This window comes from Lepidochelys olivacea (assembly GCF_965140295.1).
Source record: "Lepidochelys olivacea isolate rLepOli2 genome assembly, chromosome: 6".
NCBI lineage: Eukaryota > Metazoa > Chordata > Testudines > Cheloniidae > Lepidochelys > Lepidochelys olivacea.
In genome coordinates, this window is record NC_140416.1 from 2618970 (window position 1) to 2643880 (window position 24911).

The 24911-nt window shown below is 43.3% G+C and overlaps 1 protein-coding gene across 1 annotated transcript; it reads left to right on the forward strand.

Moving 5' to 3' along the window:
• Nucleotides 1–11369: 11369 nt before the first annotated feature.
• Nucleotides 11370–20162, forward strand: LOC311522620 (olfactory receptor 5J3-like; the record flags this gene model as incomplete). The annotated part of the gene is given in 4 exon segments (XM_084632084.1): nucleotides 11370–12281; nucleotides 18560–18652; nucleotides 18654–19088; nucleotides 20151–20162. Coding segments are annotated over 4 exon segments (1452 nt in total).
• Between the last annotated feature and the right edge of the window lie 4749 nt (nucleotides 20163–24911).

Below are 24911 nucleotides of genomic sequence, written 5' to 3' on the forward strand. Positions count from 1 at the left end.
AGAGGACTTGAATTTTTTTACTGGCTTCCTGGGTGTCCCTAGCCAATGAGGGTCTCAGTCTGGCCTCCGAGGCCCACACCCTGAGATACTAAAGATCAGGATGGACTGATTTCACTCCAAGTTTTTTGTATTTGTATTTTTCATTTATTTTCCTAATGAACGTTTGATTCTCATGAAATTCGTAGAGCTGGCAGATGACAGATGATGATTTCTTTCCACACAATCAACACAGTAATGAAAACAATCCTGGAGAAACTCCTCCACACCAACCGTCTCTTGGTCCTCACCGAGAGACCGCGAGATGGAGGCTTGCTGCAGCAAGGCTACAGGGGTCTCCGAGGTTCCCCCAGACCCACACCCCTGTCCTGCCGGGCTGTTGTCAAGGGAGCTCTGTGGGGTCACACCCACCTCATCATCTTTGCCCAATAGGCTGAGTTCCTGCCAAAGGCCTTTGTGAAGTCACTGCCACACTCACCTTTCCCTTGCAGGCCTGATGTCTGCCCCCAGCCAGCCCGGCTGGATGTTTGAGCTGCACCCTGGATCTCCCCACTTGCTCATTATTGATTCTGGGGAGCAAGCAGGCCACCCAGTGAAACAGCAGAGTCTATGCCTCAACCCACACTGGGATTTCCATACAGATATAGATTGTGAAACTAGTTGATCTCCGAATCCGGCCTCTATTTCACTGGCGATGAAATTTCACATGCTTACCACCATATTAAGCCCAATTCCTTGTAGTTCATAGAAAGTTGCCATGGCACCTTCCAGAAAGATAACCAGTTGTGATGTGAGGATATCAGGAAACAGAGAATCTACCTCTTCCCTGGGTAATTTGTTCCAGGAGTTCGTCTCCCTTACTGTCAAAACTGTGTGCCTTACGTCTCATTTGAATTTCTCTGGCTTCAACTGACAGGCGTGGGTTCCTGTTGTGCCTTTCTTGGCTAGATCCAAGTAGCCCTGCCCCGTGAAATTCGATCTTCCCGTCCTGCTGGAATGCCCCCAGCCAGGAGAACCCAGCAGGGTCCTCCTAGCTGTTTGTCTGCTGGGCTGGGGATATCAGACGCACCAGAGGCATGCAGAAGAGAGTGTACTCAGGGGTTTGGCCTTGGCAACTTCTGCTCCAGCCACATCTCTGGGTGCCGGGCTCAGTGCTTCTGACCCCCGTGCTTGCAGCCAGGGCTGAGGTGCTAAACTCAGGACTTTCATGCACCTACCCACTCCTGCCGGCACTCTGGGTGCCTGGGCTCGGGGCTTCTGCCTGGCATCTGCAGCTGGGGCTCAGGGCTTCCCTTGTACTTTCTTCTGGGGCTCACGGGTCCATTTTTAAGGATGCCCCCAAATTGGCCTTTGTCTTAATTTGCCAGGGGACTAGTAGGTAGGAGCCCCCAGCTGAGCTGCTCTCAGAAGCAGGGACCCACTCGCACATCTTAGAACCTCCTCTAACTTCAGAAAGATTCTTGGCTGCTGCCCTCAGAGCGCAGGTCTGAAGGCAGCATGGAAGTGAGCTTGGCAATGCTGTGACTACCCTACAACAACCTCTGAACTCCCCCACGATCCCATTTTGGTCAGGACCCCCACCAAACAAAATGTCATTGAGATGGACGTGTTCCCAAGGAATGTGTCAATTTCAAGGAATCAACATTTCCCAGCTGAAAACAAATGCTCTCCTGGAAAACTTTCAATTTTTTTTCAGAGTGGTGGCCATGTTACTCTGTGTCAGCAAAAACAATGAGGAGTCCTTGGGGCACCTTAGAGATGAACACATTGATTTGGCATAAGCTTCATGGGCCAGAACCCACTTCATCAGATGCGTGGAGTGGAAAATACAGTTGCAGGTATAAATACACAGCACATGAAAGGATGGGCGTTGCCTTACCAAGTGGGAGGTCAGTCTTACGAGGTAATTGAATTAAAAGTAGGATAACAAGGGAGGAAAAATCACTTTTGTTGTGGTAATGAGGGCGGCCCATTTCAAACAGTTGATAAGAAGGTGTGAGTAAGAGTAGGGGGAAATTAGTATGGGGGAAGTTAGGACTTTTGGCTGCAGAATTTTATTTCATTTTTTAATGAGATTGTGTCTTTTAGGTTTTGTGGCACACAAACAGAGAAGTTTGCAAGACATTGCAAACTTCCAGCAATAACAATAGCACATACGAACTCCAAAATCGGAGGGAGAGAATATAAGCTACTGCCTATAACAGAGAGGCACAATTTACTGGGTACCTGCTGACTGACTGCTGCTAAGCCTCCACTGAGCTGTCTAGTATGCAAGTAGGTCCAGGAACCATGCCCAAAATTTGAAGTCGCAGTATTCAATTTTAACATAACCACAAATACACCAGAGCATCCAATTTTCTGTTTTACAAGGTCTCTCCTTGTTTTGGAACACTGAGTTCTAAACATGCCATCGGGAATTTGAATCAAATTTCAGCTACTGATTAGTATGTGTTTGGAACAATCACTAAGGTGCATTCGGTGTTATGTTGTAGGTTTCTTTAGGAAATTTGGGGAAACAGGAGCACTGGGAAAGCCTATTTCCCTCCCCACACACACTGCACATTTGCTGCCCACTGGTGCTGCCTGAGCAGTAGCATTGTGACATCAGAGATAATCCACCACTCAGCGCTCCCTGCCTCCAGCTCCTTGTCACACCTGGGGAGAATGACTAGCCCCTGGCTGCCATGGCAACAGCTACCTTTGACAACTGATTGTCCCCTTCTTACCAGAACATCATCACAGAAAGGAAGTTCGTAATAAACAGGACCAGATTTGGATAAGCAGGGCAGCTGCCTGCTGGGCTCATTTGGGTTTGTCCTGTGGTATGGTACAGTGTTTCTTCTCAAAGGGCCAGTGTTTGTTACTTTCCTTAGTAAGGGCTAGGTGAAAGTGATATGAAAAATCCAACTCTTTTTCTTGGATATTGTTTATCTGCTTCTTACAAATTGAGGATTGGAGCTTAGAACTTTCACTGAAACTCAAGTTGCATAAAATGAGTTTTGTTTTAATACAGTTTAATTTAATGACTTTCAATACTGTGTTCAACACAGCACTGAGTGGTGAAAAGGGACCTTCACAAAGATAAGAATGGCAATAAAATATATACTGAAAAGAATAGATGATTAAGAGGTTCATTGTTTAAACAGCACTTATATAATAGTTTTTCTTTCTATTAAAAAAACTAAGGAAATTAACAAACCAAAAGCCCTTCATTTAATGTTTCTAGGTTAGCTCTCATCAATAAATTAATCCGTCAAATAATTAGGAAATACAAAATCAAGATTTTAAAAAGGATTAAAAGGTTACAACTGTAAGCAGTGTCAGGTTAGCAAATGTCCAAATAAGTGTTGCTCTGGCACCCTTAATTCAGTCGTCTCGTGCCTTTGCGTGATGATGCAGATTTTAATTATGTGATCCCATGTTATTTTTTTCCCATCAGGACCCCTGCCTTATTCAGTGCACAAGATTTTCTGCTCTGGGGCTCTGTATTGCAGGAGTCTGTTGTCTGTAGGATCCCTGCCTCATTTATTGCAAAGTTAATGTTGCGTGGGCAACGCTCATTCTGGTATTTCCTAACTTGAACGTGCTTGACTTTGAAACCTCTTAATCCATTGCTGGAGTAGGCTTACTGCATACCGGGGAGCAAGTCATGCTCTGCACCACACTGTTACAGCCTCTTGGCAATCAATGTTGAGAATGATGTTAAACCTACTCAGGACCAGCACAGTATAACCACATAATAATGCAAGGCTGGCCATACCTTGACCTTCCCCTGGATTGCTCCAACCTGCCTCGTATGACAGGCGCTGGGTCAGGGAGCCAGGGGATGGGTTCTACATCAGCCACAGAGCCCATATCTCCTCAGTGGCAGCTATTACCAGCAGGAGAGTGGGGTGGGAGGAGGTATTTTTTCATGCTTTGTGTGTATATAAAAATATCTTCTACACTTTCCACGGTATGCATCCGATGAAGTGAGCTGTAGCTCACGAAAGCTTATGCTCAAATAAATCGGTTAGTCTCTAAGGTAAACAAAAAGGAGCATAACAGTATAAGATAATTTTACTGCTGGCCTTAGTCTCTGCTCTCGGGGTCTTTCCTCCAAGTTTATTGCCAAACTCTCTGTCCCTATTACTCCTCACCCCCGTCCCGATTTTTCACACGTGCTGTCTGCTCACCCTATTTCCAAGAGACAACAAACAAAAAGGAGCATAACAATATAAGACAATTTTACTGCTGGCCTTAGTCTCTGCTCTTGGGGTCTTTCCTCCAAGGTTATTGCCAAACTCTCTGTCTCTAGCCTTCCTTGCTGCTCCTTCCTTTCTCTGCAGCTCCTGCAGCTCTCTCAGACACTTTCTCTTGTGCTTCCTGCTGATCAGTAAAGAATCCACTGATCCGTGTTCAGGTGGGCCTTCTTAGCCGCTAGGGTTGGCTGAGCTCAGGCCTCCACTCCTTAAAATGCCAAACCACCCCAGTACAGGGCTGTTTACAGAGACAGGACATAATTAAAAATCTAGGTCTTTTCTACATTATCTCCCTCACTTTCTGCTTTACCAGCTAGCACCAATACCATGTGTTTCTTTCTACCATTCCATTCCCTGTGTGTTTTCAAATTGCTTCCTCTGCATGGAACATCCTCACCACGCAAGTTCCCCAATGCACCACCCTTTCTTTAATAGTAATAATGATTATTCATCAAAAGAAAAAGAAATTGCTAGTTCTTATATACCCTGCTTTCTTTGTATTTTTCAGTCTTCCTTCGACCATAGGGTCTTTGAATTAGGGAGTGTCCTTACTTTTTCTGCCTCAATCAATCAACACACTATTGATACTGGACAGATAAATCATGGATACATCACGCACACACCAAAAAAACCCTTTGTCATAAAGGTTGGTCTCGTCAGTAAAGTAAGCCACAAAAATTAGGAAATGCACAAAGAACCAAAAAGCTGCATAGTCAGGCACTCTCAAGTTGGGAAATACCAGAATGAGCATTGCCCATGCAACATTAACTCTGCAATAAATGAGGCAGGGATCCTACAGACAACAGACTCCTTCAATACACAGCCTCAGAGTCAAAAATCCTGCGTACTGAATAAGGAAGGGGTCCAGAGGGAAAAAAATAATATGGGATCATGTAATTAAAGTCTGCATCATCATGCAAAGGAACAAGAGGACTAAGTTAAGGGTGCCAGGGCAACATTTATTGGGATATTTGCTAACCTGAGTATGCTGAACTTTGTAACCTTTTAATCCTTTTTAAAACCCTGACTTTGTATTTCTTAATTATGTATGGTTTCAGTTATTGAAGAAAGCCAACTTAAGTAACATTAAATGAAGGGGTTTTTGTTTGTTAATTTCTTTTTTTTTTAATAGAAAGAAAATATTTTATATATGTGCTATTTAAACAATGAAGCACTTACTCAAGTGTTGTTTTCAGTATATATTTTATTGCCATTCTTATCTTTGTGAAAATCCCTGTTTCACCACTCAATGTTGTGTTGATCACAGTATACAATGTAAGTCAATTAAACTGTATTAAAAAACCCTCATTTTATGCAACTTCAGTTTCAGTGAAAATTCTAAGCTATAATCCTCAATTTGTAAGAAGCAGATAAACAATATCCAAGAAAAAGAGCTGGAATTTTGCATCTTATTTTCACCAAGCTCTTACTAAGGAAAGTAGCAAACAATTGTCCTTTGAGAAGAAACACTGTACCGTACCACAGTACAAACCCAAATGAACCCAGCAGGCGGCTGTCCTGCTTATCCAAATCTGGTCCTGTTTCATTACAAACTTCCTTTCTGTGATGATGTTCTGGTAAGAAGGGGGCAATCAGTTGTCAAAGGTAGCTGTTGCTGTGGCAGCCAGGGGCTAGTCATTCTCCCCAGGTGTGACAAGGAGCTGGAGGCAGGGAGTGCTGAGTGGTGGATTATCTCTGATGTCACAATGCTACTGCTCAGGCAGCACCAGTGGGCAGCAAATGTGCACTGTGTGTGTGTGTGTGGGGGGGGGGACAGGCTTTCCCAGTGCTCCTGGTTTCGCCTATTTGCTAAAGAAACCAACAACACAGAATACACATTAATGGTGATTCCACACACATGATAATTAGTAGCTGCAATTTGATTCAAATTCCTCGTGGCATGTTTCGAAACCAGTGTTCCAAAACAAGGAGAGACCTTGTAAAACAGAAAATGTTAATGCTCTGGTGTATTTGTGGTTGTGTTGAAATTGTGAGTTTAAATTTGGGGCATGGTTCCTGTACCTGCTTGCATGCTAGGGAGCTCAGTAGGGCAGCACGCAATCAGGGCGTAGTAGCAGTCAGTCAGCAGGTACCCAGTGAGTTGTGCCTCTCTGTTATAGTCAGTAGCCTACATTCTCTCTCTCTGATTTTTGGGTTCTAACATGTTATTGTTCTGGCTCCTGAGAAACAAATTAGCAAGACATTGTGAACTTCCAGCAAGAGTATTTTATGTTTTCTCTAACTTCTCTGCTTGTGTGCCACATAACATAAAAGACACAGTCCTGTAAAACATGAAATAAAATTCTGAAGCCAAATGTCCTTTTGAAAAAAAAAAATTGAACTATTTCATTCTGATAAGGTTGATCTTCCTGAAGCACTTCACTTTTCCTTTCCCTTTCACAGGGAGGAGCCTAAATTAGGTTTTCCTAAATCCATGGTCAGTTAACTCAAACATTTCCCCTCTTTTTCATGCAATTTGCTCCCTTCTCCCTCCAGCTGCTGCCACCCCCTTTCTGCCCTTACCTAAACACAGTGGAGATTTTATCTTGCTCGCTTGCCCGTAATATAGCTCAGACCCAGGGCAGGGGAGCCAGCTGTGTGGCCTACAGAAGCAGCGGTATCCTAGAGCTGAGAACTGTGCAGGCAGAGGAAGAGGGCAAAAAATAGAGCCACCCCCAGCTACCAGCACCAGCCATCTTAAGGAAAAAGCACCACCCAGCCCATGTTAGAATCACAGAATTGGAAGGGACCTTGAGATGTCATCAAGTCCAGCTCCCTGAGCTCATAGCAGGAGCAAGCACCACCAAGAACATCCCTGACAGGTGTTTGTCTAACCTGCTCTGAAAAATCTCCAGTGATGGAGATTCCCCCTAGGCAATTTATTCCAGTGCCTAACCACCCTGACAGTTAGGAAATTTTTTCTAACATCCAACCTAAACCTCCCTTACTGAAATTTAAGCCCATTGTTTCTTGTCCTATCATCAGAGGTTAAGGAGAATAATTTTTCTCCTTCCTCCTTGTAACAACCTTTTAAAGTATTTGAAAACTGTTAACATGTCCCCTCTCAGTCTTCTCTTTTCCAGACTAAACAAACCTAATTCTTTCTATCTTCCCTCATAGGTCATGTTTTCTTGACCTTTCATCATTTTTGTTGCTCTTCTCTGGACTCTCTCCAATTTGTCCCCATGTTTCCTGAAATGTGGTGCCCAGAACTGGACATGATACTCCACTTGAGGTCTTATCAGAGCTTTGTAGAGTGGAAGCATTACTTCTTGTGGCTTGCTTACAACACTCCTGCTAATGGTGGATTGTCTGTCACTTGAAGTCTTCCCAACTGGATATCTAGCTAAATGATGTGTTAGAGCTAAAATACTACTACTACTACTACTACTACTACTAATAATAATACTAATAATAATAATTTGAGCTTGATACAGAAATTATCGGACAAGGTTTTGTTATGCGGGAGGTCAGGTTAGATGATCATATTGTCCTCTTCTGGCCTTAAAATGTATGAAAAATCAATTTTACCCAAAGAGGAGTGGTAAACTCTGCTCTGTGTAGATGCCAAGCCTTACAATTAGTGCGTTACAAAGTTAAAGTTGTTTGATTGCTGTAACTGTGCTCTTTCCATAGTTTAACATAGTTTAACATGTCTGGATTTCTTTTAAGTGTAACTTTGACACTGAATTCACTGACTCCTCCATACGGAAAGACAGACTTAGCCATTCATTTTCAGTTACACTGCCCCTGAGACCTCTTTTGTGGCTTAGGAAAACAGCGAGAGCTTTCCGTAAAATTAAGCAAAGACTAAAAAAGAAACCTACTTAGCACGTGCATCGTTTGGAGGTAAGATAGGCCACCGCGGAGGGCATTGTAATGAGCCCCTCTATGCCTGGCTTGAGACTATAATTGAAGGTGTAACTTACTTCAGAGACTTGATCCCTAAATGCCACAGAAATGAATATATAAGGTTTGTGGTGCCTTAACATGTTCCTTAGGGATGAAGAGTGAGTGAACACTTTCATCCACCAGCAGCTATGATTCAATACCTCTTTCCTTCAGTGAAGGTGGGTTAACTATTTTTCTTCCCTTCTGATTCCTGGACATAATTTTTCATTTTCTCCATTTACTTAGATGTGTGATGTTAGTGTAGTCAACATTTTGGCAACTTGAGACAGACATTGTTTGTTTGTTCATTTTTTCTGTCTCAGGATAAATTACAGTGAAAACGGACATGGTTCGTGAAAAAGAGCCTGAAAGTTCCAGGTGGATACTAGGTAAGAATCCAGTGTTGTACATAGAGATGCATCTGAGTTACACACTCCAGAGATCTGGAATCAGATTCAGATCCAACTTCTGTAACCTTTGATGATTTTCAGATTCTGGGCTTTGGTTACAGCCAATTATAGAGATAAGTCAGGGTTGTAAAACTTGTATTTATTGTCGTTGTGTTGTCAGTTAGAGATCAGTGCCCCCACTGCACTGGGTTCACTGAAAACACATAGTAAGAGACAGTTCCTGCCCTCAAGAGCTTATAGGCTAACAAACAAGACAGAAGAGAGTGGGTGAAAGGAAGGTTTATTATCCAAATTTAATAAAGAGGGAACTGAGGCAAAGAGGAAATCTTTGTCCGAAATCACACAGGTATTCTGTAGCAGAGCTAGGACTTAAAGGCCGATCTCAGTCTAATGCCCCTAGCGCCAGTCTGACCATTATCCAGTGTTGTGTATGGATGTGAGTGGGGGTGGGGGAGGGGGAGGACAGACACTTGGATCCAGTGGGTTGTGGTGTGGCCGATCTCTCACCATAAGGGGGAAATAACAAGAATTATTTGCACTGCGGCAGCTCCAGACATCTTTGTGTTTGTTTGAAAAATGTGACCAGTGGGTAGCATTGGAAAGGCGGAGGTGGTAGATGACATTGCAATAGCAGAGGATCCTCAAGGTGTTGAGAGCCTGCGAAGGGCCTTGGATTGAAAACAAGCTGTTTGTGTGTGATGAAATGGGGAAGGGGGAGCCAGAAGAAGGAAGCAAATGGAGAAAGCCTCACTTTTGAGGTGTTACATAGTTTTGGGTTCATGTCTCTTCAGCCTTCTTTCTTCCTTCTTTCTCTCTTCCTCCCCATTCTTCTCACACTCCTTGTCTACACAGCAACATCTCTGTTTATCTTATTCTCTCACCTGTGGCTTCCGGCATTCCCTGTATGCTACCTTTTCCAAGCATCCTCCCTCCCTCCTTCAGAGCCTTGCCTTGCACACAGCTTCCCATCGTCGCTTCTGTGCCAACATTATTCCTTCACCGTTTCCTGCCTACCTCATACTCCTGTGTCATGGCGAGTGGCCCAGAGAGATGAAGGACCTGGCAGTGTGTACCACTAGTAGGTGTAAGCAGTTGGGACTGCAGACAAGTGGCCAGAAAGCTCCTAGAGAAGGAAAGCATAGACCGAAGGCACAGTTGCCAATTCTCATGATATTTGGTGCTTCTCTTAAAGCCCCAGCTCCTTCAGCCATGTGATCACTTAAGAATCTCAGATTTTTTTAAGTATGTTTCTAGCCCTCAGAGTTGCTAAGAAAAGCTTGGAAACGTGACCTCCTTCAGGGCCAAGAAGCATTGTTCCATTGCAATTTGCTGACTGAATGAAATTGAAACATTTCTTGAAGACGGGCCAATTTCACTGCAGCACCACGGAATTGGGGAAACTCTGCCGACATGAGAATCCTGCCTGGTTTCTGCTAGTTCACCTGCCCAGCTCCTTGGCAACTTGACATGTGGCCTGCTAGCAACCAGAGTCCACGGCCTTGGAGCTGCTACACATGCCATTGCCCTGGGGGCTGGGTACACCCAAAATTTCCAGGGTCCATGGCTCCAGGAATCCATTCCCTTTTTCAGAGACTTTTCAAATACTGGGGGTTTGGTCCTAACCTAATAAATTCTGAAATAACAAAATCTTGCACAAACAAAACCTTTCCCTGCCCCTCTCTCTGGACCACCCTTAGGCATAGGCAGCAAAAACAGCTGTGTAGGGCACCTGAAAATTTGGGCCACCCCTGAGTCTTAATATCCACCTACCCGCCTCTTCCTATCCCTGTTGCTGGTGGCTGCTGCAGCCTGGTGAGCCTTCCTCTGGAAGGGATCTAGTTAACTTAAAAGTGAAAAAGCCTCCAGCCTGCCAGACCTATTAGTACAACTTTGAAATTCTTAAAGAGCCATTAAAGTAGTAATGAAACCATTTAATGGGCATTTGCCAGCTCCTGGGTATATACTGTAAGTTTCTGAATTTACTGACAAAAACAGTTGTGCATCACTGTAATATTTACTCAGAACATGTTAGTCTACTGGAGCTATGTTTAAAATCTGCTTTAAAAGTATTTCATCAGTATGTTGCTGAAGATTATATAATCACAACTCTAAACAAATTGCCGTCATCCCCCCCAGGCTGCAATTGGGCACAGGGTTTAAAAATACTTCTTCAGAATCCATATCTGCTAAAGATGGATCTACCCTTTCTAAACCCTTTCTGTATTATGTTAAAAAGATCTCAAGATTTTAAGCCAATCACATGATTTTTGGAAGCCTGGTTCCTGGTTTTCAAACGCTTGGGATTAGCAACAGGGGATATGTTATGAAGCAGCAGTAACCAAGTGACTGGGACACAACTGAGATGCTGTAGTCATCTAAAAGGGTTATCTGGGAGGAGTCTGAACCCAGAGAATAGGATCCCAAGTACGAGAGCTTTCTAACTTACCCTTAGTGAGCAGACAATATAAAGTAAACTCATAACTCATGCAGGTATATTTCCTTGGGGAAAATTTGTAAGAATGTGCTTGAATTTGGAAATTCCCCAAGGGGAACTGGATGTCTAATTCCAATCAATTTTATGGAGACTGGGATGTCAAAATCTCCTAGACAGCTTTGAAAATCCCAGTCCTCATGAAAAGGGAGTGTAAATCAAAAAGTCCATCTCAACTTTTCCCAGACATCACGGTGGCTGATTTCCAAGAAGATATCCACTACCCACTCTCAAGCCCAGTGGTGTCATTCAGATTTAATTCATGCCATGAAATTTCCTTCTTCCATGCTGCTCACTCTTGTTATCCCGGCAGGTATGGTTTCATGTAGCCCTGTATACATGGCTGAGGGCAATCACAGCATGGTGACCCACTTCATCCTCCTGGGGTTGACGGATAATGAGGAGCTGCAGATACCCCTCTTTGCGGTGTTTCTGGTGATCTATATTCTTACGCTGGTGGGGAATCTCGGGATGATCATGTTGATCAGGGTTGATCCCCGACTCCATACCCCCATGTACTTCTTCCTCAGTAACCTGTCTGTCATTGACCTCTGCTATTCCTCAGTCTTCACTCCGAGGATGCTGGTGAATTTCTTAGTGGGGAGTAAAAGCATTTCTTATTCTGCCTGTATTGCCCAACACTTCTCCTTCGCTGTTTTTGTGACCACAGAAGGGTTTCTGCTGGCCGTGATGGCATGTGACCGCTATGTAGCCATCTGTAACCCTCTGCTCTACACTGCTGTTATGTCTAAGAGAGTCTGTTTTCGTCTAGTGGCCGGCTCATATGTAGGGGGGCTCGTGAACTCACTGACCCACACATGTGGCTTGCTGAGGTTGTCATTCTGCGGGCCCAACGTCATCAATCATTACTTTTGTGACACTAACCCATTGCTGAAGCTCGCCTGCTCTGATAACTGCATCAATGAGATTTTGCTCATAATGTTCTCTGTGGTTCTTGCCACGTCCACCCTCCTGATTATCATCATCTCTTATCTGTACATCTTCTTCTCTATCCTGAGGATCCGCTTCGCTGGGGGAAGGCGGAAAGCCTTCTCCACCTGTGCCTCTCATCTGACAGCTGTCACCGTGCTCTATGTACCTGTGAGCTTAAGCCACATACAACCCAGTTCCACCTACTCGCTGGAACAGGAGAAAATCTCTGCTGTGTTTTATACCCTGGTGGTCCCCATGCTGAACCCCCTTATTTACAGCCTGAGGAACAAGGAGATTAAGGATGCTCTTAAGAGGGTGGTAGACTGGAAAAACATTCTCAGCTAATTTGTTCACCATGACAATTCCAGTCAATTGAGAAGAACAATTGGAAGAAGGAGAGGAGTATTGTCTATGTGTCACTGCCTTCATTTGTGTATCTCAAATGTTGTACAGGAATTAAATGAACCTCAAAGAACTGATGTAGCATGTGGAAATTACGTTTTACGATTGCTTGAGAGGAACAATGTTACCTAATGTCCTGTCATTATGTGGTTGTTCCAACAGACACCCTTCCTTGTTTCTTGAACATTAATCTATTTGAAATGCTGCCCTGAAAGGTTATCTGAGATTTAAAATAAAATAAAACTTGTTTCTAACTTTAATTTCTTAATGTGTTGCTCTAATTAATACTCAGTATGTAGCTTGCACTATGAGAATTCAATACTTTTGCTCTCTTTAGTGTCTGGGCCTCATAAGGGCTTTGTGAGCCTGACACAATTAATCTCTATCCCCTTTATAACAGCCCTTAACGGAGTTGAAGACTGTTATTAGGTCCCTTCTCAGTCGTCTTGTCTCAAAACAAGACATGCCCAATTTTTTTTTAAATCTTTCCTAATGAATCAGATTTTGCAAACCCCTTTTGTCATTTTTGTTTTTCCCCTCTGGACTCTCTCCTATTTGCCAACATCATTTCTAAAGCGTGACGCCCAAACCTAGACACAGAACTTCAATTGCAGCCTCACCAGTGCCAAGTACAGGCAAACAGTTACTGCCCTGGTCTTACATACAACACTCGTGGTAATACACCCCAGACAGCCTTTTTCACAACTGCATCTCATTGTTGACTGATACTCAACTTGTAATCCACTTGAACTCTCAGATCCATCTCAGCTGCACTTCTCCCTAGCCGGTTATTCCCCACATTGTATTTGTGCATTTGATTTTTCCTTCCAGAGTGAAGTACTTTACACTTGTCTTTATATTAATCACATCTATACTCAGATTAGTCCTATATACATCGATTCTCAACAGTGTTATCATATATACTTAGGCTTGGAAGGAATAGACTTTTCTCAAAAAAATGTTGGTAAATGTTGATTTCACCACAAGCACACAAACCAATGAAAAAAATATTGCTTTCAATAATTGAAATGTACAGCTAGGCAAGAGTAAGAAAAATTGCAGCTTGAGAATGTACTAGAGTTTGATTTAAGGATATTTAGTTTGACATGTGATGTTGACAATTTGTGTTTTAACAGTTATAAAGCTTTAACTTTTTGAATCTCAGTGTTGGCTGTCATTAAAAAAATTATGTCTGACCTCCCATTGCCTGATCTCCCATAATTTCTTGCGACTGTAAAGGTTTGAACATTTAAAACAAAAAGACATAAAAATAAACATTGATATTATCAATTAAAATTATAAAAATTATTTTAAAAAATAAAATTTTGAACAAGGCTCTCTGTACTTTTTATACAGCTTTATTCTCAATCATCTTTCTGTCACCTTATTCTGTTCTCCATCTGTACCTCTTGTCTCTTATTTTAAGCTTACATTACGAGCTCCTTTGGCCAGAGATTGTCTTTTTGTTATATGTTTGCACAGCACCTAACAGAAGGGGGTTGGGATTAAGCCTAATTCTAATGAATTAATTAAGTACTATCAATAATAATGCTCATGTAATGTTACTACCACCAATGCTGTATATTTCAGAGGGGTAGCTGGTTAGCCTGTTTCAGCAAAGACAATGAGGAGTCCTGTGGCACCTTAAAAACTAAAAACTTATTTGGGCAGAAGCTGTCGTGGGCTATAACACACTTCTGGGTTCCAGCTCATGATACCTTCTGCCCAAATAAATTGGTTAGTCCTTAAGGTGCCACAGGACTCCTCATTATCATTGCCATATAGTGATTTTATAGGTTTACTAACAGCAATGCTATAAATTGATCGTATATTTTAAGGACTAGACGGGACAATGAGATCATTTAGTCCAACTGTATAACTCAGGTCACACTTTGATACAGTTACCCTCTGTATTAAGCCCATTAACTTGTCTTTTATTAAGTGTGTCTTCCAGAGAGCCATCGGGTCTTGATTTCACAGCATCTCTAGCTGGAGAATCCACCACTTCCCATGGTAGTTCATTCCAGCGGTTAACCACCCTCACTGTTGAAAATGTGAGCCTCATGACTAAATTGAATTGGGACAGTTTTACTCTGAGCAACATGACATATTGTTCAGTAGAACTGGGGGTGGGGGGAAATTGGGCCAAAATACTTGTTTTTCTGAGCAACGCAGGTTTGGGTTTGCTGAAATATTTTATGAATTTGTATCAAACGAGCTGAATTATTTTGCTTTGAACTGAAACCTCAGAAAAATCAAAAAGGTCTAAATAGTTTAAGTTTCCCATTTAAAAGACTGTTTCAAAATTTACTTTCATTTTATGAAAAAATATAACAATTGGAAAAACAGCAACTGATCAAACACAACATTTCATTCAACTTGTCAGTCAGCCAAAAACTTGGAAAAAAATCAATTAGGTTCAATCAGAAACTAATTTTTTCATTTATGTTTCAGAAGAGCCAGCAAACCAAGAAGTCAGGTATTCACACAGCTCTTTTGATCATACATTTTGTTTCTCATCACTGCTATCTACTGATTAGCCCTATTCTCACCAGTAAAAAGAAAAGGAGTACTTGTGGCACCTTAGAGACTAACCAATTTATCTGAGCATGAGCTTTCGTGAGCTACAGCTCACTTCATCGGATGCATACCGTGGAAACTGCAGCAGATATTATATACACACAGAGATCATGAAACAATACCTCCTCCCACCCCACTGACCTGCTGGTAATAGCTTATCTAAAGTGATCATCAAGTTGGGCCATTTCCAGCACAAAACCAGGTTTTCTCACCCTCCACCCCCCTACACACAAACTCACTCTCCTGCTGGTAATAGCCCATCCAAAGTGACAGCTCTCTTCCAATGTGCATGATAATCAAGGTGGGCCATTTCCTGCACAAATCCAGGTTCTCTCACCCCCTCACCCCCCTCCAAAAACCACACACACAAACTCACTCTCCTGCTGGTAAAAGCTCATCCAAAGTGACCACTCTTCCTACAATGTGCATGATAATCAAGGTGGGCCATTTCCAGCACAAATCCAGGTTTTCTCAACCCCCCACCCCCATATACACACAAACTCACTCTCCTGCTGGTAATAGCTCATCCAAAGTGACCACTCTCCCTATAATGTGCATGGTAATCAAGGTGGGCCATGTCACCTTCAGCCCCCAACTAAACCCCCTCCAACACATTATTAAGGATCTACAACCTATCCTGAAGGATGACCCAACACTCTCACAAATCTTGGGAGACAGGCCAGTCCTTGCCTACAGACAGCCCCGCAACCTGAAGCAAATACTCACCAACAACCACATACCACACAACAGAACCACTAACCCAGGAACTTATCCTTGCAACAAAGCCCGTTGCCAACTGTGCCCATATATCTATTCAGGGGACACCATCACAGGGCCTAATAACATCAGCCACACTATCAGAGGCTCGTTCACCTGCACATCCACCAATGTGATATATGCCATCATGTGCCAGCAATGCCCCTCTGCCATGTTCATTGGACAAACTGGACAGTCTCTACGTAAAAGAATAAATGGACACAAATCAGATGTCAAAATTATAACATTCATAAACCAGTCGGAGAACACTTCAATCTCTCTGGTCATGCAGTCACAGACATGAAGGTCGCTATCTTAAAACAAAAAAACTTCAAATCCAGACTCCAGAGAGAAACTGCTGAATTGGAATTCATTTGCAAATTGGATACTATTAATTTAGGCTGAAATAGAGACTGGGAGTGGCTAAGTCATTATGCAAGATAGCCTATTTCCCCTTGTTTTTTCCTACCCCCCCGCCCCGACGTTCTGGTTAAACTTGGATTTAAACTTGGAGAGTGGTCAGTTTGGATGAGCTATTGCCAGCAGGAGAGTGAGTTTGTGTGTGTGTGTGTGTCCCCCGGGTCGGGGGGAGGGTGAGAGAGCCTGGATTTGTGCTGGACATGGCCCACCTTGATTATCATGCACATTGTAGGGAGAGTGGTCACTTTGGATGAGATATTATCAGCAGGAGAGTGAGTTTGTGTGTATATGGGGGTGGGGGGTTGAGAAAACCTGGATTTGTGCTGGAAATGGCCCACCTTGATTATCATGCACATTGTGAAGAGAGTTGTCACTTTGGATGGGCTATTACCAGCAGGAGAGTGAGTTTGTGTGTAGGGGGGTGGAGGGTGAGAAAACCTGGTTTTGTGCTGGAAATGGCCCAACTTGATGATCACTTTAGATAAGCTATTACCAGCAGGACAGTGGGGTGGGAGGAGGTATTGTTTCATGATCTCTGTGTGTATATAATATCTGCTGCAGTTTCCACAGTATGCATCCGATGAAGTGAGCTGTAGCTCACGAAAGCTCATGCTCAAATAAATTGGTTAGTCTCTAAGGTGCCACAAGTACTCCTTTTCTTTTTGCGAATACAGACTAACACGGCTGTTACTCTGAAATTCTCACCAGTGATACAATTCTACTGCTTTAGGGCTGGTCAACATGGGAAACTGACTCTGCAGTAACCGACTCTAATGTAACTCCCTATGTGGCCACTTTTCTTTTTCCAGTTTAGTTTAATCCAGTGGATTAAGAGGGTCCATACCAGGAGCTATTCCAGAATAGCTCTAGTGCCTTACATTCACCTATTACCTTGCTCAGGAATAACTTCCCAGTGCAGACAAGCCCCTGTTCTCACCAACACTGATTTGGAGCTGTCCTTTCGCCCCTCCATGCAGAGGTGGGACACTGAACAGCAAGGTTTATCAGTGGGGAAATGAATTTATTTGATGTTTTTCCCATCCCGAAGAACCCAATACAATTTTTACAAACATTCTGGTATAGCTGAATCTGCATTTTTCCCTGAAAAAAAGTTTCAGCCAAAGAATTTTACCCAGCTGTCGTTAGGATCCTTTCTACCCCCGTGGAAATGCCTTACATTTAAGCTCTGCTAGGTAGACTTGAGCCAAGGGATAATAGGGTTTAGCCCATGGTGAGTAATAGTGAGAGGACAGAAACCACAGAAGAACACTCAGATGCAGCTTCCTCCAGGGTTCAAGAGTTGACCCGCTACCCAACCTCATTCATGGGCGTTCTTTTTTATCTTGTATTAATACAGTTTCAATGAAAAATATCAGAGCACAATATTGGATCAATGCTACCGTACAAAGGTGATTTTATCTTTCTCAGCTGATAAATGTCTACCTTCTTGACACCTTAACATCAGAAAAAAAAACTTTAAATAAATCTTCAGCTAGTACAAGTCCTTCTGCACTAGTGTGAGTCTGTGGTCACAAAGTTTGCCATGGAATTCACCCTGTTGCTTCCAGAATGGTGGCCCAGAATCTCCACTTTCATTAAATAGGCCTCAGGTGTCCAGCCCTTTGTGGAATTGACCTTCAATGCATAGCCAATGCAGTGCCATCTGCTTGTGTCTGCAGGCTGCCTAAAACAATAGCTCTGAGAAGTATTAACAGTCCCATTCATCTTAATCAGAGCTCTGTGTGTGGGGTTTCCCCTTCCAGGATGCCATAGAGCAGCCAGGCACTTCACATTTTGTTTCCTGTCACCTTGCCCAGCTAGTACAAGGAGGAGTTAATTGGACCAGGCAGCCTGAGTTGCTCCAGGTAGGAGGGAGCCTGGGCCCATGTCCAACTTGCAGCTAGGGAGCATAGGGAATGACAAGTACATTGCAGCGGCTCAGGCCGAGGGGAGTCAGAATGCGTGTGAAGGATCCGCTCTTGGTCCTTTCTTGGCTCCTGTTTAATTGTACGTTTCACTTTTCCCCTGTAAAGGAGGAGATCATGGGTGGAAGAAATGGCGGAGGGAAATCACACCGTGGTTACAGACTTCCTTTTCCAGGGGTTCATGGATCTTCCGGAGCTTCAGGTCCCCCTCTTTATGTTGTTCCCAATGATCTATGTTATCACCCTGGTGGGGAATCTAGGGATGATAGTCTTGATCAGGTTCAACTCTGGACTCCACACCTCCAGGTACTATTTCCTCAGCAGTTTGTCTCTTGCCGACGTCGGTAATGCCTCGGTTGCTGATGACTTTTGGGGTTCAGGGCAAACCCATTTCTCTCGCCGCATGCACAGCACAGGTTTCCTTTGTCTGTAACTTTCTGACCAAGGAAGCTTTGCCTGGTGGCAGTAATGGCATCTGATCACTTCCTAGCCCTCGGTAGCCCCTTGCTCTAGAGCCTCATCATGTCAACGAGACTGTGTGTGTTACTAGCGGTTGTTTCCTACATATGTGGCTTTGTGAACGCGGTTCTTCAGACTCCATTTATAATTTACCCTGTCCTTCTATGACTCCAATGTCATCCACCATTTCTTCTGTGACATCCCCCCAATCCTTAAGCTGTCCTGCTCCGACACCCACAACGCTAACACAGTGTATTTCACCTTGTCCACTATACTGGTCATGACTACGATTCTCATTGTATTATTCTCCTACATGTACATCCTCATTGCCATCTTGAAGATCCACTCTGCCAAGGGCAGACGCAAAACCTTCTCCACCTGTGCCTCCCACCTGATGGCCGTAACAATTTTCTACGGGACTGTGATCTTCATGTATTTACAACCCAGTTCCGACTACACCACAGACCCAGACAAGATCATCTCTGTGTTTTATATACTCATAATTATCATGCTGAATCCCCTGATCTACAGCTTGAGGAACAAGGAGATGAAGGACCCCTTTAGAAGGATGATAAACAGGAAGGTTTGTTCTCAGTTAATATAATTATTGGGATTTGTGCTTATCAATAAACAAGTGATGAATTAATAGTGAATTCTCTGTGTCATAGCTCTGATTTCTTTGTTTTAACTGTATTCTGTGGCTTGTTCGAAAAAAAAAAAGGAATCCAAGACTGTTAATCTTGGAAATTCAGTTTCCCATGTTCAGGAATGACTGCGAGGCTGCAAAGAATACAGACGCTCCCCGACTTATGCAAGCATTCCGTTCCAGAATGCCTCGTGTACCTCGAGTTTTGCATAAGTCGGAAACGTATCTCCGACCATTACGCGCAAAAAAAAAAAACCCTAAGAAACTCCTATTTCTAGTTTACGGAACTTTTTCCGTAATCTCGGATTTTCGTAACTCGGGGAGAGTCTGTGCAGTATTGTAAGGGAGCATTTGTCACAGTTCCCCTCTGACTCCCTTTGCTGAATATGCACCGACTTGTGTTGAGGGGAATCCCATCTTGGATCCCCAGTTGTTTTAAGGTGCCAGAGATTGAATGGAGCCAGTCACTGCTGCAGTCTTGGGGTTCCTAGGCACACAATAGGGTGCAGGCCCTCTGCCTAGCGCCCTTTCTGGAGAGCTAGAACCTGCTATCTAGCTGCCTAGTCCCTGGGCTCAGGGATGACTTTTCGGACTCTGCCATAGCTTAAACAACCCTTGTCCTACAATGCCACCAAACAGTGTGAGCCTTCTAGATTACAGCTGAACTCTCCCATAGGGCCACACAGCATGTGTAAAGAATATAACACACAGAGAGAGACACTCTGAACAGGAATCTAACACGGCAGAGCGAACACTTTACCAGTAAAGCACAAGTTCATTTAGAAAAGGACCCACATCCTAACTTCAATGGGCCTCACTAGCTCATCCTTTTCTTGAGAGTCCCCTTGTGTATACATCTATGTTCAGAAAGACTGCTCCTCTCCCTCCTCATCGAGCTCCTACACGCAGCTCCTCTCAGTTTGAGCTGGTCAAACATGGCCAGGTAGAGCCCAAATTGAGCAGCTTTTGCCCTTTTATAACCATCTTACTCTCTGTCAGGTGACCTCATGATCAGCCACTGCGGATGGCCAGATACCCCTACCAGGCAACCACTGCTTCCCCCTCCTGCCTCCTGCCCGCATCAACAGAAAGTTTAGATGGAAAATTTTCAACCACCCCCAGCCAGGAACAGATCCAAAGCTCATTGAAGCCAATGAAAAGACTCCGATTGACTTCAGTCAATATTTGGCTCAGTCTGCAGGAGTTTAAGTGGGGATATTCAAAAGGCACCAAACTCCCATTCCAGTGAGTTGTCCAGGGAACTGGATGTCTAACTGCTCATTGAAAATGTGCATTTGCTCACGGGCAGTTGTTGATTGCACTATGGGGTTTCCAATCCTGGACCGGTATTAAAGTGTTGAAAGGAAAATAGCATTGGCAGCCAAATGAGTTTGGCCCACACACATATTGCCAGTTTAAGAGCATCATGACGTTAATCAATAGAGTAACTCTGATGTCTTTTTAGTTATGGCAGTATAGCTTCATTCCATTTTGCACATATATGGAAAAATCATAAGTAGTATTCCTAGGAGCACAAGAAGTGGATTTAAGTGACTGATGATTCAGAGAAAACTTCCCTGGACTAACCAGAGCAGATGAATATACAAATGTCAGTGTGTGAGCAAGCTTGCTAGTGCTATGAATATTGATAGCCCCATCTCACTAGTACTTCATAACGGGTACTGGTACATCACAATCGTACATCTTTATAAATTGATTGGACTACATGTATCCTTTATCTGTCCCCACATCATACTCGCAAGTCAGTGGAGTTACTTCTGGGATGAATCTGTCTCAGGGTTTACAAAGTCCAAAGAAAGCCAAACAAAGCAGATCTTTGACATAATTTCATGATCACCAGAGAAACTCTTTCATAGGTTGGAGAGAAGATAAAGAAGTAAATTGAAGCACTCCCATAACAATGTCCAGGACTGAGACCTATGGTGCTGAACTAATGTGCACTGGAGAGACTCCATTGAGCCCAATGGTCAATGGCTCTGGTCCTTAATGAATGACAAGGGGCTGGTATAGTTTTTTCAGATTGATTTGAATGAGAAGGGGCAGCTATTTTTTTTATACACAGCTTTTCTCTGGGAGAAGGTGCCACTGTACAAATTGTCTTGGCAAATTGTCTTAACTTCAGTTACACTACAAATAGGTTTACATCTTCATTACTCTGGCAGCGCAAGTGTTAATATTGACATTATTTCTGTATCATGAGTCTTATATTGTTTTCCTAACCATTCCCAATAGGTTTTCATGCCTAATTAGATAATGACAGAATTGCTCAAAAAACAATCTTTTAATGAGGCCCACATCAGCTTATTATAATCCATAATAATGGAAGCCATCTACATAGTTCTCCAAACTTTGGAGAATTATGTCAATATAAACATTACTGGCATAACCAGTGCTGGACAATAGCATCTACTCTTTCCCTTTTTTTCCCCTTTCAATATCTTCACTGTCGGGCCAAATTCATCTCTGGCATCATTCTTTTATGCCAGGGCTATATTTGGCCCATTGTGTCCAAAGCCATGACAAATCAAACCAGGTCACTGCGGGCGTGAGTTTATGATCCTTGCTCACATTGACTTGCACTTACTCATAGCAGGAGCCCCAATGAGATCAAGTTCTACTCAGTGCAAGTAAAGCAAGATCAGCTTAGGTTACAAATAAACTAAAAATTGTAATGTGCACAAGACAGACAAGAAGGGGCTTTATCCCATTCATAACAACATGTTAGGGCATCTCGAAACTATAGGCTCGATTCTGTTGTCCTTACACTGAATAGCCCCTTACTGTGAGAGTGGTCTCATGGACTTCCACCTGCTGAAAAAGTGTGGGTAAGGGCATAAAAATCTGCCATTAAAAAGCCACGAAACTATGTTAGGGAAATAAGCAGAATCTCTTATTTAATCTGGAAGAAACAGTGCAATCCTCAGAGTGTTTTATGTCAATGCAACATTAATACAAATCAGTATTGAAACTGATGGTGAAGTGAAATACACTTGGCCAGATTCTAAGCTAGTGTAAATCAGCATCACCACATTGATGCCAAAGAGGCAGAAAGCCCAACTAATGTAATGTAACTTGATGGAGTGCCACTTAAATTAATGTGGCTATATCGCCAGTGGGTGTAAATCATCTTTGCCCCATTGAAATCAATTCCATATGGCTAAACTGGGTGGAAATCCACCAACCTCAACAAAAAACTCACAGATACAGACTGAAATCAATGGCGCTCCAGCTCCAGTTGGTGTAAGCTAGCGTCACTACAGTGCAATCAATGGGGCCAGATCCCCAGCAGGTGAAAATCAGCATTAGCTCCATTGGTGCTAATGCGTGAGACCCCAAAGTAAATAGGTGGAGCGCTACTGAACGCATTGGGCCAGAACCATAACTAGTCAAAATTGGTGTCATTCCATTGACGTCAGTGGGGCTACACACATTTATACAAGAAGAAGATCTGGCCCTTATGACCATAGGATTTTCCAAGGCACATAAATGACTTATGGGCAAAAGTCCCTTATTGGGGCAGCAGTCTGGCTTGTTCTATCCAGTTGGCAGATCATCTCCTTAACTTGTAACCTGGTGTAGATATGTAACCCACACACCACCTGGGTGTGGTGCTCTGTCCCATCTGATGGCACTGAGACCACTCAGAGAGAGTTTAATGAGTCTACCCTACATCCTTAGTCAAGAGCCATGTGGCTTTTAGCTCATGTGGTAGAGACTCATGTACTAAGCTGCAGAGGTCCCATATTCCATCCCGCCCGCCAAAGACTGGGGCCTGTCGGTGTTACAGATGCACATCAAATTATCCACCCACAGGGGCAAGTGTGAATTGTCTGATGTTCATAGCTTCCCGACATTAACCTTAATCCTAACCATACCCCTGCAGAGTTTGGGGAAGTTCTGGGATAGACTCTTGTTCCATGACTGAACTAACCTGTAGAAGCTACCAGTTCCCCTCGGTCTCATAGAAACATGGGGATTGCCAGACAGGATCAGACACAAGGTGTATCTAGTCCAATAGCCTGTCTATGACTGTAGCTTATACCAGATTCTTCTAAGGAAAGCGGAAGAAGCTCATAGTAGGCAGATGTGTTATAATCTTCCCCGAACATTAGGTCATTGGAGAATGAAAATAGTGGTATATTAGGTGATGGTCTGTTTCCATCTTGGCATTTTGTCAGAGGCCCATGCAGTGCTTATTCTGACGTTGTTTAATCATAGAATCATAGAATCACAGAATATCAGGGTTGGAAGGGACCCCAGAAAGTCATCTAGTCCAACCCCATGCTCAAAGCAGGACCAATTCCCAGTTAAATCATCCCAGCCAGGGCTTTGTCAAGCCTGACCTTAAAAACCTCTAAGGAAGGAGATTCTACCACCTCCCTAGGTAACGCAACAACAAACTCTAATCGACATTGGTGAGACCTCATTTGGAGTACTGTGTCCAGTTTTGGGCCCCACGCTACAAGAAGAATGTGGATAAATTGGAGAGAGTCCAGCGAAGGGCAACAAAAATGATTAGGGGTCTGGAACACATGACTTATGAGGAGAGGCTGAGGGAGCTGGGATTGTTTAGCCTGCAGAAGAGAAGAATGAGGGGGGATTTGATAGCTGCTTTCAACTACCTGAAAGGGGGTTCCAAAGAGGATGGCTCTAGACTGTTCTCAATGGTAGCAGATGACAGAACGAGGAGTAATGTCTCAAGTTGCAGTGGGGGAGGTTTAGATTGGATATTAGGAAAAACTTTTTCACTAAGAGGGTGGTGAAACTCTGGAATGCGTTACCTAGGGAGGTGGTAGAATCTCCTTCCTTAGAGGTTTTTAAGGTCAGGCTTGACCAAGCCCTGGCTGGGATGATTTAACTGGGAATTGGTCCTGCTTTGAGCAGGGGGTTGGACTAGATGACCTTCTTTGGTCCCTTGCAACCCTGATATTCTATGATTCTATGATTCTAACCCTCCCTGACTTTGTATAGGTCCATATCTGAGTCTGCACTGGGATCAGAGTGAACTTTACATGATCTATGAGTTTGATGGAAATATTTTCCACGTACCAGGCCCTGAGTTCTCTCTCTGATCCCACAGGATTGACATGTACTGTTCTCTGCAGTCCTGGCCTCCTTACAATTCTGTCACAGTAGTGCTAGAATTGAGATTGTGTGATCTTAGCACACCAGGAGTTGAGCACAGTCTAACAAAAGAGAATATAAAAGGGATGGACCTGTATATTTAACAGCATCCTCTAGTGAGATGCAATTTCAGAACAGCTCAGGTATTTGTATGATTTCAGCATCCTTTTACCTGAGTTTTAATCTACAGAGGGCATCCAACCCAAAGCACTAATGGTAACTGCAATTCACCTTTAAATCAAGAATAAGAGGCCTGTGATTTACAAACAGAATCTCTTGAGGTCTAGCCTTAGTGAGTACAACAAACTGCAGAAACCCTCTAAGTAGAATGCTGGAAGTGTGCTACTCCCATAATAACCCAGTGGTCAGTGGATTGAAACCAGGGTCAGCTAGCCCTGGCCTGTTTATTATTTATGGGTATAAAATGTCTATGACTAAAGTTAGTCTGGAAAGTGGAAGAAAGTTTCTAACCATCAGAGGAGGGAGGTTCAGGAACAGCCTCCCACTAGAATTAGTGGAGTTATACAACAATTTAAAGTGGAGCTGAATAAGTTTATGAATGTGATTATATCATATTGCTGCCTGCAACAGCAGTAGACTGGACTCAATGACCTC